The sequence below is a fragment of the Dermacentor andersoni genome, chromosome 3, assembly GCF_023375885.2.
Source record: "Dermacentor andersoni chromosome 3, qqDerAnde1_hic_scaffold, whole genome shotgun sequence".
Lineage (NCBI taxonomy): Eukaryota > Metazoa > Arthropoda > Arachnida > Ixodida > Ixodidae > Dermacentor > Dermacentor andersoni.
Window position 1 is genome coordinate 171,107,849 of NC_092816.1, and position 13,789 is coordinate 171,121,637.

The window sequence follows — 13,789 nt, forward strand, 5'->3', positions numbered from 1 at the left end:
GTTGATGTTGGCAAATATAATATTCAGCCTATGAAAAATGGCTTGTGTCGCGTATGAGACGCACGAACATAACCATACCATCAAGAACTAGTGCCAACAGAAGTTTATCGACCTATTTGGAAATCCTGTTCATGCAGACGGAGTCGACCGTAGCATAGATTCAGGATATCCTTGAGTTGTAGAAGCAAGTCGATAACAAGGTGCCAGAATCCCACCAAGCCGGACACATTATTAAGGGAATTGCGTATGATGTGTTCCCCCTCTTTGATTTCCAGAAATGCGCTACAGGCGATCGTATTGGGAAAAATGGTCGGCGCTTAGAGCAAGCGAAATGCAGTCGCATTCAAAAGCTACTAAACAATCTGCCCCATGCTGCCGCAACATCGTCATAGCAAGGCCCGAAGCTACTAAAGAATCTGCCCCATGCTGCCGCAACATCGTCATAGCAAGGCCCGACGCCGCAAAGTCAGCCATTTGCACACGATAAATTGAGATGCATTGGTCGCCACCAGCTGGAAGTGATCTTCCAAAAGCTGTTCTTCCAGCCATTACGACGACACATTTACCAGTGGTGTCCCCATTTGAAGCTGTCGTCCAGAATGTAATTGAGAAATTAGGCCTTTCGCTTGTTCGTTCCATCCGCGTACCCGAAGCTAATCGGGCCCCGTGTGTCATGAGCCCTGCCATTCGCTGTTGCAACAAATCTCCTGAATAGCGAGCGGCGAATAACCGACCAGTATGTCTCAGCTGCTCTCGCGTTAGACACGTAGCGCCCAACTGCTACAACCACTGGTAGTTGTGCTTCCAATAGCAGCAACCGATGCACCCGTAGTCCATAAGGCAGCCCTCGCCGCTTTAATTCCCAATCTGAACCGCAGCATGCAGCCGTCATCGCTGCCCTAACCCGCCGTGCACCATCAGCGGAAAGACGAGGACTAATCTCTCCGCTCACCCACCGTGCTCTGTCCCCATCCTACCATTGCCGCTACCTTACCAAAAACTAGGCAGTGTCACTGCCGGAGGTTACTGCATTACAGACAGAGCCAGAAAAACGTCCGCTCACTGTACCTACCCACCGCAGATCTGTCGGTGTTGAGGTACACAGATGCTGTTTGATTTGCGGTGCTTGTTGACATTGGAACAGATATCTCAGTTATGAACGCTAATCTACCTAACCGGCCTAGAAAGGTTGTGACACCGGCAGCACGGTGCATGGTACAAGTCGCCGATAGTAGGACACCTGCCCTCCTTGGCCTGTGCACTGTCCTTGCAAGCATTATCGGTCACCAGATCAGCGTTTGTTTTGCCAAACTGAAACATTGTCATAATCACCTGACTCTCGGTTTCAATTTTCTCTGGAACAGCTGTGCCCTTGTTGAGTGCGTCACGGGTCTCCTCCAACGTGTACTCCATCCGTATCCTTAAGTCTGCCGTAATGCGCCCTAGTCGGTTATGCTGTCTTCAGTTGCCCGCCTGCCGTCACAACCCATGTCATTTTCGCGATCTCTTTACCAGTCCCAGAGAGCGAATACTTGCCATGTTCCCGACTTTGGTGTCACGCCAACCATTGTTCGCACGTAACCTCGTCACCGCCAGCAGCCATAAGAAACCTCACCTTTCCGTGCTTTTTCGGGCTTTTCCGTGCTTTTTCGCAGTATTCACGTAAGTGCTCCCACAAGGAAGCGCAGTTGCCGCCCTTTCTCCGGCAGAAGATTGTCGTATTTCTACGGTAGCACATGGCGCCCCCTCAAGTCCTTCGACCGCGCCAGTTCGCTATGCATGGCACACCGATGAATTCGACCACATGGTCATTACGGACCTACCACCAGTACACGCAGAAGCTCTTCCTCGTCTATTGATTTGTCTTTCAGTTTGAATTTTCACTGGGTCGTACGAATGAGGTCAGTTGTCGCGTTTGCACTGGTGTAGCAAACTCCAACATTCAAAGCCCTTACCGCATCTGCACCTCTGAGCGTAAAATCATGCATAAAGAAGTAAAGCTGCCCTCGCAATGTAACATTGGGCCTTCATCCATCCGTGGGCATTTCCTGTTGTGACAGTTCAGAAAAAAGACAACATCAGACCGTTCAGTGAGAAATATCACCACTTGAGCACACTGTCTAGAGAAGAAACGCTTGAACACCGAGAAGGACGCGTCCGGCTGCCTTCATAGAGCGAAATACCTATCGGTGAAGGCAGTAACCTGCCGTCACATATCATGTTATTGGCAATTCTCTGACGGCTAACTGGAAAAGAAGACCGCCATCGTTGCACATGACGTTCTTTACTAGATTAAAGTCATCGCTCTGGTCTAAGCCATGCGCTAGCAACATTGAGCGCACGATAGACTCTCCGTGGATTGAAATGGCCGATTTTGCACTGCTACATTGGTAATGTCATCGTTTTCTCGCCGACCGTTAGAAGCCACTTCCAGCCTATCTTGGCGATTCGCGAAGTGTTCTATGCCACAGGCCTTCAGTTAAACTCGTCGAGACGCTGCTTCCGTCCCCGCCAGATCACCATGCTTGGCCACCTTTTGAGCGCAGCTGTTTATCCAACCTGACACAGGGAATATTGGCGCTGTGATAGAGTTTCCTGCACCTTGCGCAGCCTAAGCTATTACCAGCGTTCTTGTCTTGTGTGCATAGTTCCGCTGTCTTTTGCCGACGTCGCTTGTCTATGGCATCGGTGTTGTCCTTGCGCAACATCAACGTGTGGGTTCGTTTCTTCATAGCATGCAGCAGCCGAAGTCTCTCGCCATGAAAGCGCAGTCACTTGATCACCGAGCGCGAATGTCTTGGCCTTGTTTGGGCGATTGCGAAGTTTGCTTGCGAACCATGCTCTATGCTGGCTCTCTTAAGTGAAATGTACGAGAAGTCGACTTGGTGCCTACCGAGTTTGGTGTCAGGTCAAAACAGTGGCTAGGTTGTACCAGTCGAATCTAGTCCGCCCTCCAACCGGCCAACGACCGACGTTGTTCATGTCGTCCGACAGAAGCCGTATGCGCTGGCTTGCGATGTAGAATTCTAACGAGCACCGGGTCGGTGCTCCCGCTCCCGGAGTATAATGTCTATGGGATGAAGACGACGAAGAGGCTTTGGTGTCTTCAGAAAAACTCAGGGGTATTGCACACACTACCATGCTGTCTCCGTTTATGTTCTGACTCTCTCTCAGCTTGCAACATTGAAACAGTAGCAAATGAATATTTAGTCCTAATATAGAGTGAAAACCGCCATACCTGACTAATCGCTATTCCCTATAAATCGTGTAGCTGGGTATTCTGTCACGACTATATCGATTTTACGTTTTGCTGGTGACTTACTTTTGTCGAAATGTGTGCACTTATTCTTTCCGAGAGTTCTTTAGAAGTTCCACCGAAGTCTTGATTAATCAGATAATGTCGTCTCCTTTATACGCGAGCACCAGTGATCACTCTGTAATTCACGATGATAAGCTTGGAGCCCTAAAATACCCGCCGTGGCTGCTTAGTGACTATGGTGTTGGGCTGCTGAGCACGAATTCGCGAGGTCGAATCCCGGCCACGGCGGCCGCATTTCGATGGGGGCGAAAGGCGAAAACACCCGTGTGCTTAGATTTAGTGCACGTTAAAGAACCCCAGGTGGTCGAAATTTCCGGAGTTTTCCACTACGGCGTGCCTCATAATGAGAAAGTGGCTTTGGCACATAAAACCCCATAATTTTAGGCCCTAAAATGCATCAGCTGGCAGAGAATTGCTGATGGTTCCTCTCGTGCTAGATATACGCACACATATGGCAGTATTACTCGTGGATCTTCTTTGAGATAGCGTGTAGACGAGGCCTATCCTGAACAAGATTAGCCCAAACTGTTATAACGTGGACGAGATGGAGTTTAGTGCCCTTTCACTGCAAGTATATGAATATAGAGTATGCCCGACAATAGCAGAACGCACATCGCTGCTGTCAAAGCTGGGTGTTCCATCTTCTCGGCCAGGTCCTGTCGGTTGCGACTGCCGCACCTGAACCGGCGGCGTTAGAAGCTCCGGGACTGCGGACTCTGGCCGATGTGCTCGTTTTACAGCCCTACGCCCTTCGGACCTTTGTACTGGGCTTTGAACCTGCAAGAGCAGAGGTCATTATTTCACTTTCATAACAACTGATCCAGTTGGGGTGTCCACGATCATAAGACCCCCTACAGGAACAATTATGGCATTGGAATGCCTTTAATTGGACATTGCATGGAAGTGCACTGGATTGTAAAAAAAATGAAACATGTGAGCAATACATAAAAAAGCCCTCTACGTGAGTTTATAAAGAAAACGGTTTTGATATTTGTGCGTATTAATAACTTCACACCTTTCATTAGCGCGTTACAGAGGCGCGGCTGTTCATTTCATTTGTATTGAAAGAATTCAAGTGCGTACGGGTCTCCGAGCGAGAGTTAATATTCTAGGATTCTGGAAAAACTCCCTAGATGACCAAAATACTTTCATTTTAAGGGCGAGCTCCCTTTTACCACAGCCAGCCGTTCCTTGCGGAATCTTATCGTGGAAACTCAATGGCTATACAAGGTTGTGGCGTCTTCACCGAAGCTCTTTAGTAGGTGCTAGTGGAAATAAATTTCCCGCCAACTTAGGCATGTAGTACTGCGGCAGTCTGTAATAATGGATGGTGTTCTCCACGAGATCTAAAAAAATGCAGCTTCCATGGAGCACTCGCATAATGAAATCAGCTCTGATGCCAGCGCCCTGCCTGTGCAGCTCGACAGTTGCTTCTCAGTGAAGGAAACTCTACTGCGAAGACGTTTTTGGAATACACGAGATTTTAAAAAATACGCAGTAAACTGATATCATAAGCGGTTTGCAGTTGACATCGGCCTGTTCAGCAACACCGTGAATAAAGTGTGACTAACGACTGAAGCCCTTAACCGGGAGCGTGCGTAAGTATGGTTAATGACAAATATGCAGAAACAAAGGTATTGTTCAATAGCCTTGCACGCGGCGACATATAAACTTTGTTTGTCGGGAAGACATTTTAAGGAAGGGTGGTAGGAGCCCCCACTCCAGGGCCTCGCTCACCTCTGCCGCCTGCCTGCCTGACCTGGATAATTAAGGACTTTTGTCCTGCCAAGTCAGAACGGGCGAGTTGTGCCTCCACTGCTCCATCCTGTCATTGCTATTTGGCCTAAGAGAGCGCTTAGTGCACTTCCAGGTTCCATAAATTAGGGTGGGTATGCCACTGCACCAAGGGCAGTTGGCGCTATAGCGAGTGCGATACATGGTGTTTAGCAAATTTAGATAGGGGATTAACCCAGTCTGTATTTTGCACCAATCGGCGGCCTCTTTCCGGCTAAGTTGTAGGTGAGGCGGCGGGTATTTTCTTCGAACTCCACACTGGTGAGCCACAATGTCTTTGGAATTTAATTTGATGGGGATTTTTAGAGGTATAGTGCGAGTGGTTGGGGATAAAAGAGGCTGCCGGCGCTCCGTTGCTACACCCTCGAGCTAACGCATTAGCCTGTTTGTTTTCCTGTACCCCCGCGTGTCCCAGGCACCAGCCTAGGCGATGACGTTGGTTAAAATATTTGGGAATTATAGCGAAGCTAGCCGCAGTCACGTGCCCCTGCATACACAGCTGCGTCCGTGTAGTACGTATGGCATCTAGAGTTATTAGAGTACATCGATTGAATATGTTGTGCGATTGGTTTGCGCCTTTGGCTGTTGTACTCTGGATGCATGGTCTTCGGAATTGGAACTACTGTAATTTTGGATCTCACCAAAAGGCGGAGAGGTACGGCCTGTTCGGTGACATAAATGGGGTATGCTGGAATCTTGAGTCGAGCCACTATTGCCCTACCAGCTTTTGCGAAGCTGAGGCGTTCCCTGTGTCGCATCAGAGTGGCCTGCCTGAGTTCATCGAAATCATTATTTACTCCCATAGCATGCGCTCCGTGGAGGTACATTTAGGCAGGCCCAGAGCCGCCTAGGAAGCGGTTCGAAGTATCGTCTTGGCCATCATTTCCTCTTCCCTGTTAAGGATTTGGTAAGGTAAGCCATAGGTGATTCGACTAATTACTAAGGTCTCTACGAGCCTCAGGGTATCATGGCATGCCCACCTTTCGATACGTCACTCGACGTATCATTTGGGCTATGTTGTGGGTTGTGGATTTGAGGGTTTTCAGCGTCTGTGCGGCTCTCCCGTCGCTCTGAAGCCCAAAACCCAGGACACGCATCGTGGGTACCTCTCGGACCGTGTGGTCCTCAAACCACAATGTTAATCGACCCTCTGGAGTTAAAGCCTTTCGCATGTATCCAGATGACCTCGGATTTTTCGAGCGCACACTTCGCCCCACTTCCTCAGGAAAATTTCTCTACTGCTAATACTGCGCTTTGGAGCACATAATTTTTATCCCATAGGGAACCTCTGCTCGCCCACAGCGTGATGTCATCCGCGTGGAGCGTGTAACCTATGTCGGGTATCCGATCCAGATCACGTGCAAGGCGACACATCGCCATGTTGAAGAGCAGAGGCGATATTATGGCTATTATTAGGGACAGACGGGCTTCACTGAAATTCCAGTTGACATTATTGGAAAGGAAATGAAGCTGGGAAGCCATGTGACGCATAGGGCAGATAAACGGTGGAATATTAGAGTTGCAAAACGGGCGCCCAGGGAAGAGAAGTGCAGTCGAGGATGGCAGAAAACTAAGTGTAGAGATGAAATTAGGAAATGTGCAGGTGCAATTAGGAATCAGCAGGCGCAATACAGAGGTAAATAAAGATAGGTGGGAGAGGCCTTCGTCATCGAGTAGACATAAAATAGGCTCACGGTGCTGACGATATCGTTCAACTGCTTGAAATATTTAGTTTCAACTTGTTATGTTGCAACCATCGTCATAAGAAAAATTATGAACTACCCTGGCACCGCTGCACTAGAGTACCGTCCGAAAAAGGCTGGAGGTAGGCAAGAAGTGCTTCTCTATAATTATTGACCCGCCGTGGTTGCTCAGTGGCTATGGTGTTGGACTGCTGCGCACGAGGTCGCGGTATCAAATCTCCCGCATTTCGATGAGGGCGAAATGCGAAAACACCCGTGTACTCTTTAGGTGCACGTTAAAGAACCCCAGGTGGTCGAGACTTCCGGAGTCCTCCACTACGGCGTGCCTCATAATCAGAAAGTGGTTTTGGCACGTTAAAGACCATAATTTAATTTTTTTTATAAATTATTGCCCCATGTGATCAATACACTTTGTAATTTCGGGTCTCTGATATTTTGCTACAGACTTCTGAGCTCACTCTGAGGAGTACAAAAACGAGTAAATAATATTACCCTTATTTGCAAATGCGAAAGGCCGCTTTAGCTTGCTACAATAGCGATGTTCAGCTTGTGCTTACCTGTGTAATGAACCGCGCAGAACCGCTATTATCGCTCCACGTGATAAGTGAAACTTAGGCGTTGGTAACGCCAAGCTAGTTTTCAGTCACAGGTGTACGCTTAGCTGTAACTACATGTATGCAATTCGTATTCTTTGCCTATTACAGCTTTTTTGAGCCTGCCAGCCTATCTATCTATCTATCTATCTATCTATCTATCTATCTATCTATCTATCTATCTATCTATCTATCTATCTATCTATCTATCTATCTATCTATCTATCTATCTATCTCGCTAGCTTGCAAGCTAGTTAACCTCTAACGCTGAGCCAGTGGCACAAGGTGCCTACCAGCTTGGGCTTCTTAGTTGGGTGCTTGCGGCCTTGATGCCGACGTGGTCGTTCCATTCTCGTAATTCATGCTTCATCGTTGGACTCTGGTCGTGCCGTCGTAGTCAGGTTTTCTAGCACGATCCAGTGGCCGCAGTTCTGTCTAGTAGCTCGGATCACAAGATATGTTTTACCGCCGACTGCATCTTTCTAGATTTCGCGAAGGCATTTGATAAGGTTTCCCATCATCTTTTCTTACTGAAGCTGCGCATGGTAGGATTAGACACTAACATTCTAAAATGGCTTGAAGTGTTCCTTACCCATCGTCAGCAATTTGTTTCCGTCAACAATGTTAATTCCACCGTTCACCCTGTTCTTTCCGGTGTGCCCCAAGGCACCGTCTTGGGGCCCCTGCTTTATTTATATTTATCAACGACTTACCCAGTAACCTTTCTTCTTCTGTACATGTTTTCGCCGATGACTGCGTACTTTTTCGGCAAATAACAAATGATAGTGATAAGCACATGATTCAGTCTGACCTTAACGCTATCTCAACATGGTGCAAAACTTGGAATATGACTTTAAATGCTGAAAAGTGTAAACTTATGCGCATCTCTCGTGTTAATAGTGAATTGCTAGTATATATACTCTTAATGGTGTGTTACTTGATCCTGTTACAAGATACAAGTACCTCGGAATTCATATTACGTCTAACCTTAGCTGGCATGCGCACATTGAGCACATCACTAACAAAGCTAATCGCATGCTCGGATATCTGAAACGCAACTTTCACGCAGCCCCAACTAGCATCAAACTTCTACTCTATACCACACTCGTACGTTCACAACTAGAATATGCTTCATCAATCTGGGACCCTGGTGTTAAGAGTTTGATCGACCTACTGGAGATGGTACAACACAAATCAGCGCGGTTTATTCTCTCCGACTTTCGGCGTACGTCAAGCGTAAGCACTATGAAGACTACCCTGGGCCTAACTTCACTTGCATCACGACGCAAAATTGCACGCCTGTGCCTTTTTCACAAAATATTTCATCATGAGTCCATTGGCTACGAGTTACTTCTTCGCCCTTCATATGTTTCACGCCGCACAGATCACAAACATAAAGTAGGCATTTCTACATGCAAAACTCAAACGTTCTCGGATTCTTTTATTCCCCGCACATCATATGACTGGAACCACCTTCCTTCCTCAATTGCCAGAATTCCTGACCCTGTATTGTTTCGGACTGCTGTTACCGCTTCTATTGAATGATATATTGTGTTGATCACTTATTCTAACTTTTCTGCCTTGGTAATTGTTCTCTGCTGTTGCTTGTATTTTCAGTGTTATTATGTATTACCCACTCCCCTCTGTAATGCTTTGCCCTGAGGGTAAAATAAATAAATAAATAAATAAATAAATAAATAAATAAATAAATGTGCTTGCGGCTGTGAATTCATCGCGGTCGTTGCAACGGGGTCACACCAGCTTCATCATTCGACTGTCATAATGCCGTACCAGCCATGCCATCGCCTGCATATAGGCTTGGAGATACACTCCAAGGTCGATTCAAATAGGTCGCGAAGCTTCGGGCGAAAAGCGGTTCAGTACAGATTGTCACCGACATCAGCATGGGGGGTTATGGGAGCAGCGATTGAAGCGCGACTAGGCTTGGAGGGAACAAACATTGGGAAAGAAAGAAGCGTTTTTTTATTCAAGGGGGACACAGATTCATTGAACGAAAATAAAATTCCTAGTCAATTTTATATATTCGTGACGAGTCAAGAAAATACAAGTTTAATTTTATTATTATTAATAAATGCATTTCCTTTCAGCGCCCATCGCTACAGGGGGCGTTGACGCCACTATCACTCGCAATGCAATGCACGTCTTGAAATGGGCAGAAAGGCGCACTCGTATCACCTGTTGAAATACGCCCCCCTCACAGTTTGTGCTTTCTTGCTTGTCGAAGTTGGTCTGAATTTGGTGACGCGGGTAGCTTCATTACTTCTTAATCTGTTCAGTAAGAAGTAGTGAGTTGCGACCGCCACATAATTGTGTAGTTGTTTTCGTGCGACTGCGCTGGTCAACGGGCTTGGCATCCAACAATAGGATCAGCACTCTACACCGAAAGCTTTCGTCGGCCTCCAAAGAAAGTATGTTCTGTGCAGGGATGCGATTACGACAACCGTACGGCTGGCCTTTTCCTGCATTGCTTTCCACGCTGAAAGCTCGAAACGCCCATCAAGTCGAATGGCGGGGCATTTGAATATATAGCTCCAAAGGAAGAACAACAAAACAAATTTCGCGCCTTCGAAAACAAAATGACGTCACTTCTGCTTTTAACGAACATGGCGTCACATTATTTTTTCTTCCGCCGGAAGTGTTCCCACCACATACAGATGGCGCTGAGCCCCATGGACCGCCGATGGACCGCCATGTTTTGAACGTATGGACTCCAATGGAAGCTTCGCTACCAGGTATATTTACCTTGTACACTCATCGACACGCCATTTCGTTGTCAACGCATTGTGGTCATACCGTTGTCGTGTGATCGTCGTCGTTATAACATTTTCATACAGCTGTCGTCATGCGTTCGTTGTCGAAACATTGCCGTGATACCGTCGCGGTCGTTCCGTCGACGTTATTCTAACTTCACCCGGCTCTCGTCACGTCATCGTCTTATTCTGCCGTCGTCATAGGTTTTCAATATGTCGTCGTCCTCACGCTGTCGTCCTATCAACGTCATCACTTAGGCAACGCCATTCCATTGTCGTCGTGCCACTCTCGTCTACCAGTTTTTTCGTTCCATCAACGTCAGTCGTTCGCCATTGTATCCTAATTATGCTGTCGTCATTCAGTCGCGATTGCGCCGCGATTGTCATGCCATCGTCAGCATTGCATCCTCGTCACACAGTCGCTATCATATATGTCTTGTGATAATGTAGTCGTCATGCTGTCGTAGTCATGCCATCAACGTATCTCCAGCTTTGTCATCCGACACGTTATACCATCATCGCCATACAGGCTTCGCGACACAGCCGTTGTCTTGCCAGCGCAGTCAAACATTCGTCGTCATCCCATTGGCTTCATACAGTTGGCAAGCGGTCGCGTAGTGGGGCGAGTTACACAGTAACTGTGATGCGTTTGTTGACGTAGCATCCGTGTGATGTCGTCACGGTTCTTACGCCTTCGTTGCTCTAACTTCAACATCCGAGTATCAGTCATCATGGGGCTGTCGTTTCGTAGTCGCTGTCATACAATGGCCGTCGTGACATCGTTGTGGTGCCGCCTTCATCGATTTATCAATGTTATTTGTATTTTGTCATTCCAGAGCAATTATGCTGTTGTGAATCGATATGATTATGCCGCCGTTCATGACATGTCATCGTCAATAATCGATGTCGTGCATCCGTTGTCTAACCATAAATGTCATGCCACCGTGATTGTATACGCGTCATCGCCATCATTCCAGCTCTGCCATGCTGCTGTCTTCATACCACCGCCATCATGCCATTGTTGTCATACGCTCGTCGTATTCCCATTGTCCTTTTGTCGTCGTCATCGCTATAGCATCGTCATCCTTTTAGAATCGTCGTCTTATTGGCGTCACCCCTTCATCGCTATCCCTCGTTTGTCTTTCCATTGACGTCATTCATTCCTCTCCATTTTATGCACGTCACTGCGTCGGCCTTATTCAGTCACCAGTGTGCCGTTATGCTTGTGACCTTGGCAAGTGAGTGCCATAGCTAGTGGCACGATACCGCAGTGTGCCGCATAAAACAGAAATAATGGATGTCTGAGAATTACCACTACAGGTGTTAAATAAACTTGAACGCAGAAATAGTGCGTGTCGCTACATTGCTCGTATGGTAGCCACATTACCATTGAGCATTAGGTCGTCGTGAGATGACTTGTGCCGTAATGTTATTGTGCCGAAACAGTGATCCTATTTACAGCGTATTGGGGAACTCCAGATTAATTTTCACCACCTGGACATCTTTAACTTGCACTCAGCGGGCGTTCCCGCATTTAGACCCCATTTAGGCCACCGCAGCCAGGATTTCATTTCGCGGCACCATGCATAGCCACTGAGGCACCACAGCTGGTTCCCGCGGATAGTGCAGTCGCAGTTCCCATGAGTATGTGTCGCTGAGCATATGCCTCTGCGTATGTCGTCATGCCACTGGACATGTGCTACCGTCTTCCAACCTTCGTCGTCAGGCCGTCATTCTCACGGCATCATCGTCATACAGTCGTCATCAGGCCGCCCCACACCATCGTCGTCGTGCAGTAGTCGTCATTAAAGTCGTCTGCACACAGCCATCGTCATACACTCGTAGCCATGTCATTGTCGTCATTTCAGCGACGTTATACCAAATGCGTCGTTGCACCTACTTCAGTCCTTCGTAATTCCATCGTATTCGTGCTGTCGTCGTTCTGTCGTTATTAGGACGTCGTTGTCATGCCATCGTCGTCATACAGTTGTCGCAATGCATTTGTTGCCATGCGGTCGTCGTGATACCGTCGTGGTTAATCCAGAGTCCTCAATAAAGCTTTTTGATCCTGCTATCACCAAACCATCGTCGCCATCGCCGTCTTACACTCGTCGCCATCCCTTTGTCCGTATGTGGTCATCGCCACACTGTTATCGTTATACTACCTCGATATTGTCATAATCATCATCCGATTGTCCTCATGCCGTTGTAGTCGTAGCGCCTTCGAGTACCCCAGTGTAAGCTTAAAAGCCCGCAAGCGAGCTCCCGCTCGAGCAGCGAAGAGGAGCGCAGTAGTTTAGGTGAGAACGCTATGAAACATTCTTTACAGTGTGGTGCCATAGAAGCAGCGGACCCTTCAGGCCCCCTGAGCGATTCGACGAGCTCGATATTGGCAGCGAAAACGCCTAGTACACGCCACAGCTCACGCTTGTCTAATATTAGCTTTGTTCACTCGTAACCATCCTGTGAATTTGGTTGCAGTTTTCATATCGCGAGTTTCTTTGAAAGCATATCTTGAAATTTCTACTGAAGGTGCCTACGACTTTAGTTGTCCAACATGACAACGCAGAGCCAAATACCAACAATGCTACAAAAAATAGTGCATTTATACATAGGACATTTTTGCTAGCCAAGGCAACGAATCATGCACAGCGTTTTACGTCGGACTCATAACATTTAGCAGACCTGTTTCCGCAACAATTTTCGCTCCACGCGGGCAATAACTACCAGCCGTAGTTCGTCCATGTGGGCTGTTACACATGGCGCGGTCTCCGTGTTAAAGAAAGCTCTTTTTTTTCTTTCTTACGAGGCGATGGGGTCACACGATATAGCAATTGTGTACAAGCAAGAGAAACAACAAACTAGAGCAATGTTGCAACAAAGAGGTTTTTCATAATTGTGAATTACAAAAGATTTAGTTTCAAGCAACGCTCAGAAGTCATAATCGTTATTCTTTTACTGTATAAAGCTACTTCAAGCGCACAAGGATGGACATGCGCAAAGCTCTGAAAGTTTTAATACTTTCCTTAGAGGAGAGCAGCATCGTTTGTGGCTATTGATACACACATATTTATTTGTTTTTTGTTTTCTATACTTGTATTGCGTCACTTGTCCATTAGCTTGTTCGCTTATTATTTATATGTATATTAGGTTCGTATACTGTCTAATTATTAGGTAGTATACTGTGTAATTTGACAGTGTGCCTACACTCATGATTCAGAGAGTGAAGAAAGTAGTAGAAAACAGAACGTAATTATGGCTTTCTTTTTCAAAACGGCTATGTGCCCATTGTACCAAGTGTACTGTCGCAACTACAATGCTCATGTTTGAAGCGCCCTGACGGTAAGAGCTTTTTATTGTACGTGTACGAATGCCTTCGTATTCATAATACATTAAATGGACAGTCAAATGATGTGATCAATCAAGAGACTAATGTAAATAACCTTCCCAGTATCATCAAATAAATAAATAAATAAATCTGCCTTCCCAATGAATAAGAGTCGTTTTCTTGTCGGCTTTTTTATACCTCACTCCCCCACAATTACCGAAGAGTATTAGCGAATAAGAAAAGATAACATAAACGGGAGGAAACTACAAAACGTTCAAAAG

The 13,789-nt window shown here is 46.8% G+C and overlaps 1 protein-coding gene across 1 annotated transcript in view; it reads right to left on the bottom strand.

The window, feature by feature from the left end:
• The window catches only part of LOC126524469 (uncharacterized), an 83,819-nt gene that overhangs the window by 66,365 nt on the left and 3,665 nt on the right, over window positions 1-13,789 (bottom strand). The window contains exon 3 of the mRNA XM_055067326.2: window positions 3,932-4,096. Coding sequence (XP_054923301.1) covers window positions 3,932-4,096 — 165 coding nt within the window. The remainder of the gene's footprint in view (window positions 1-3,931; window positions 4,097-13,789) is intronic.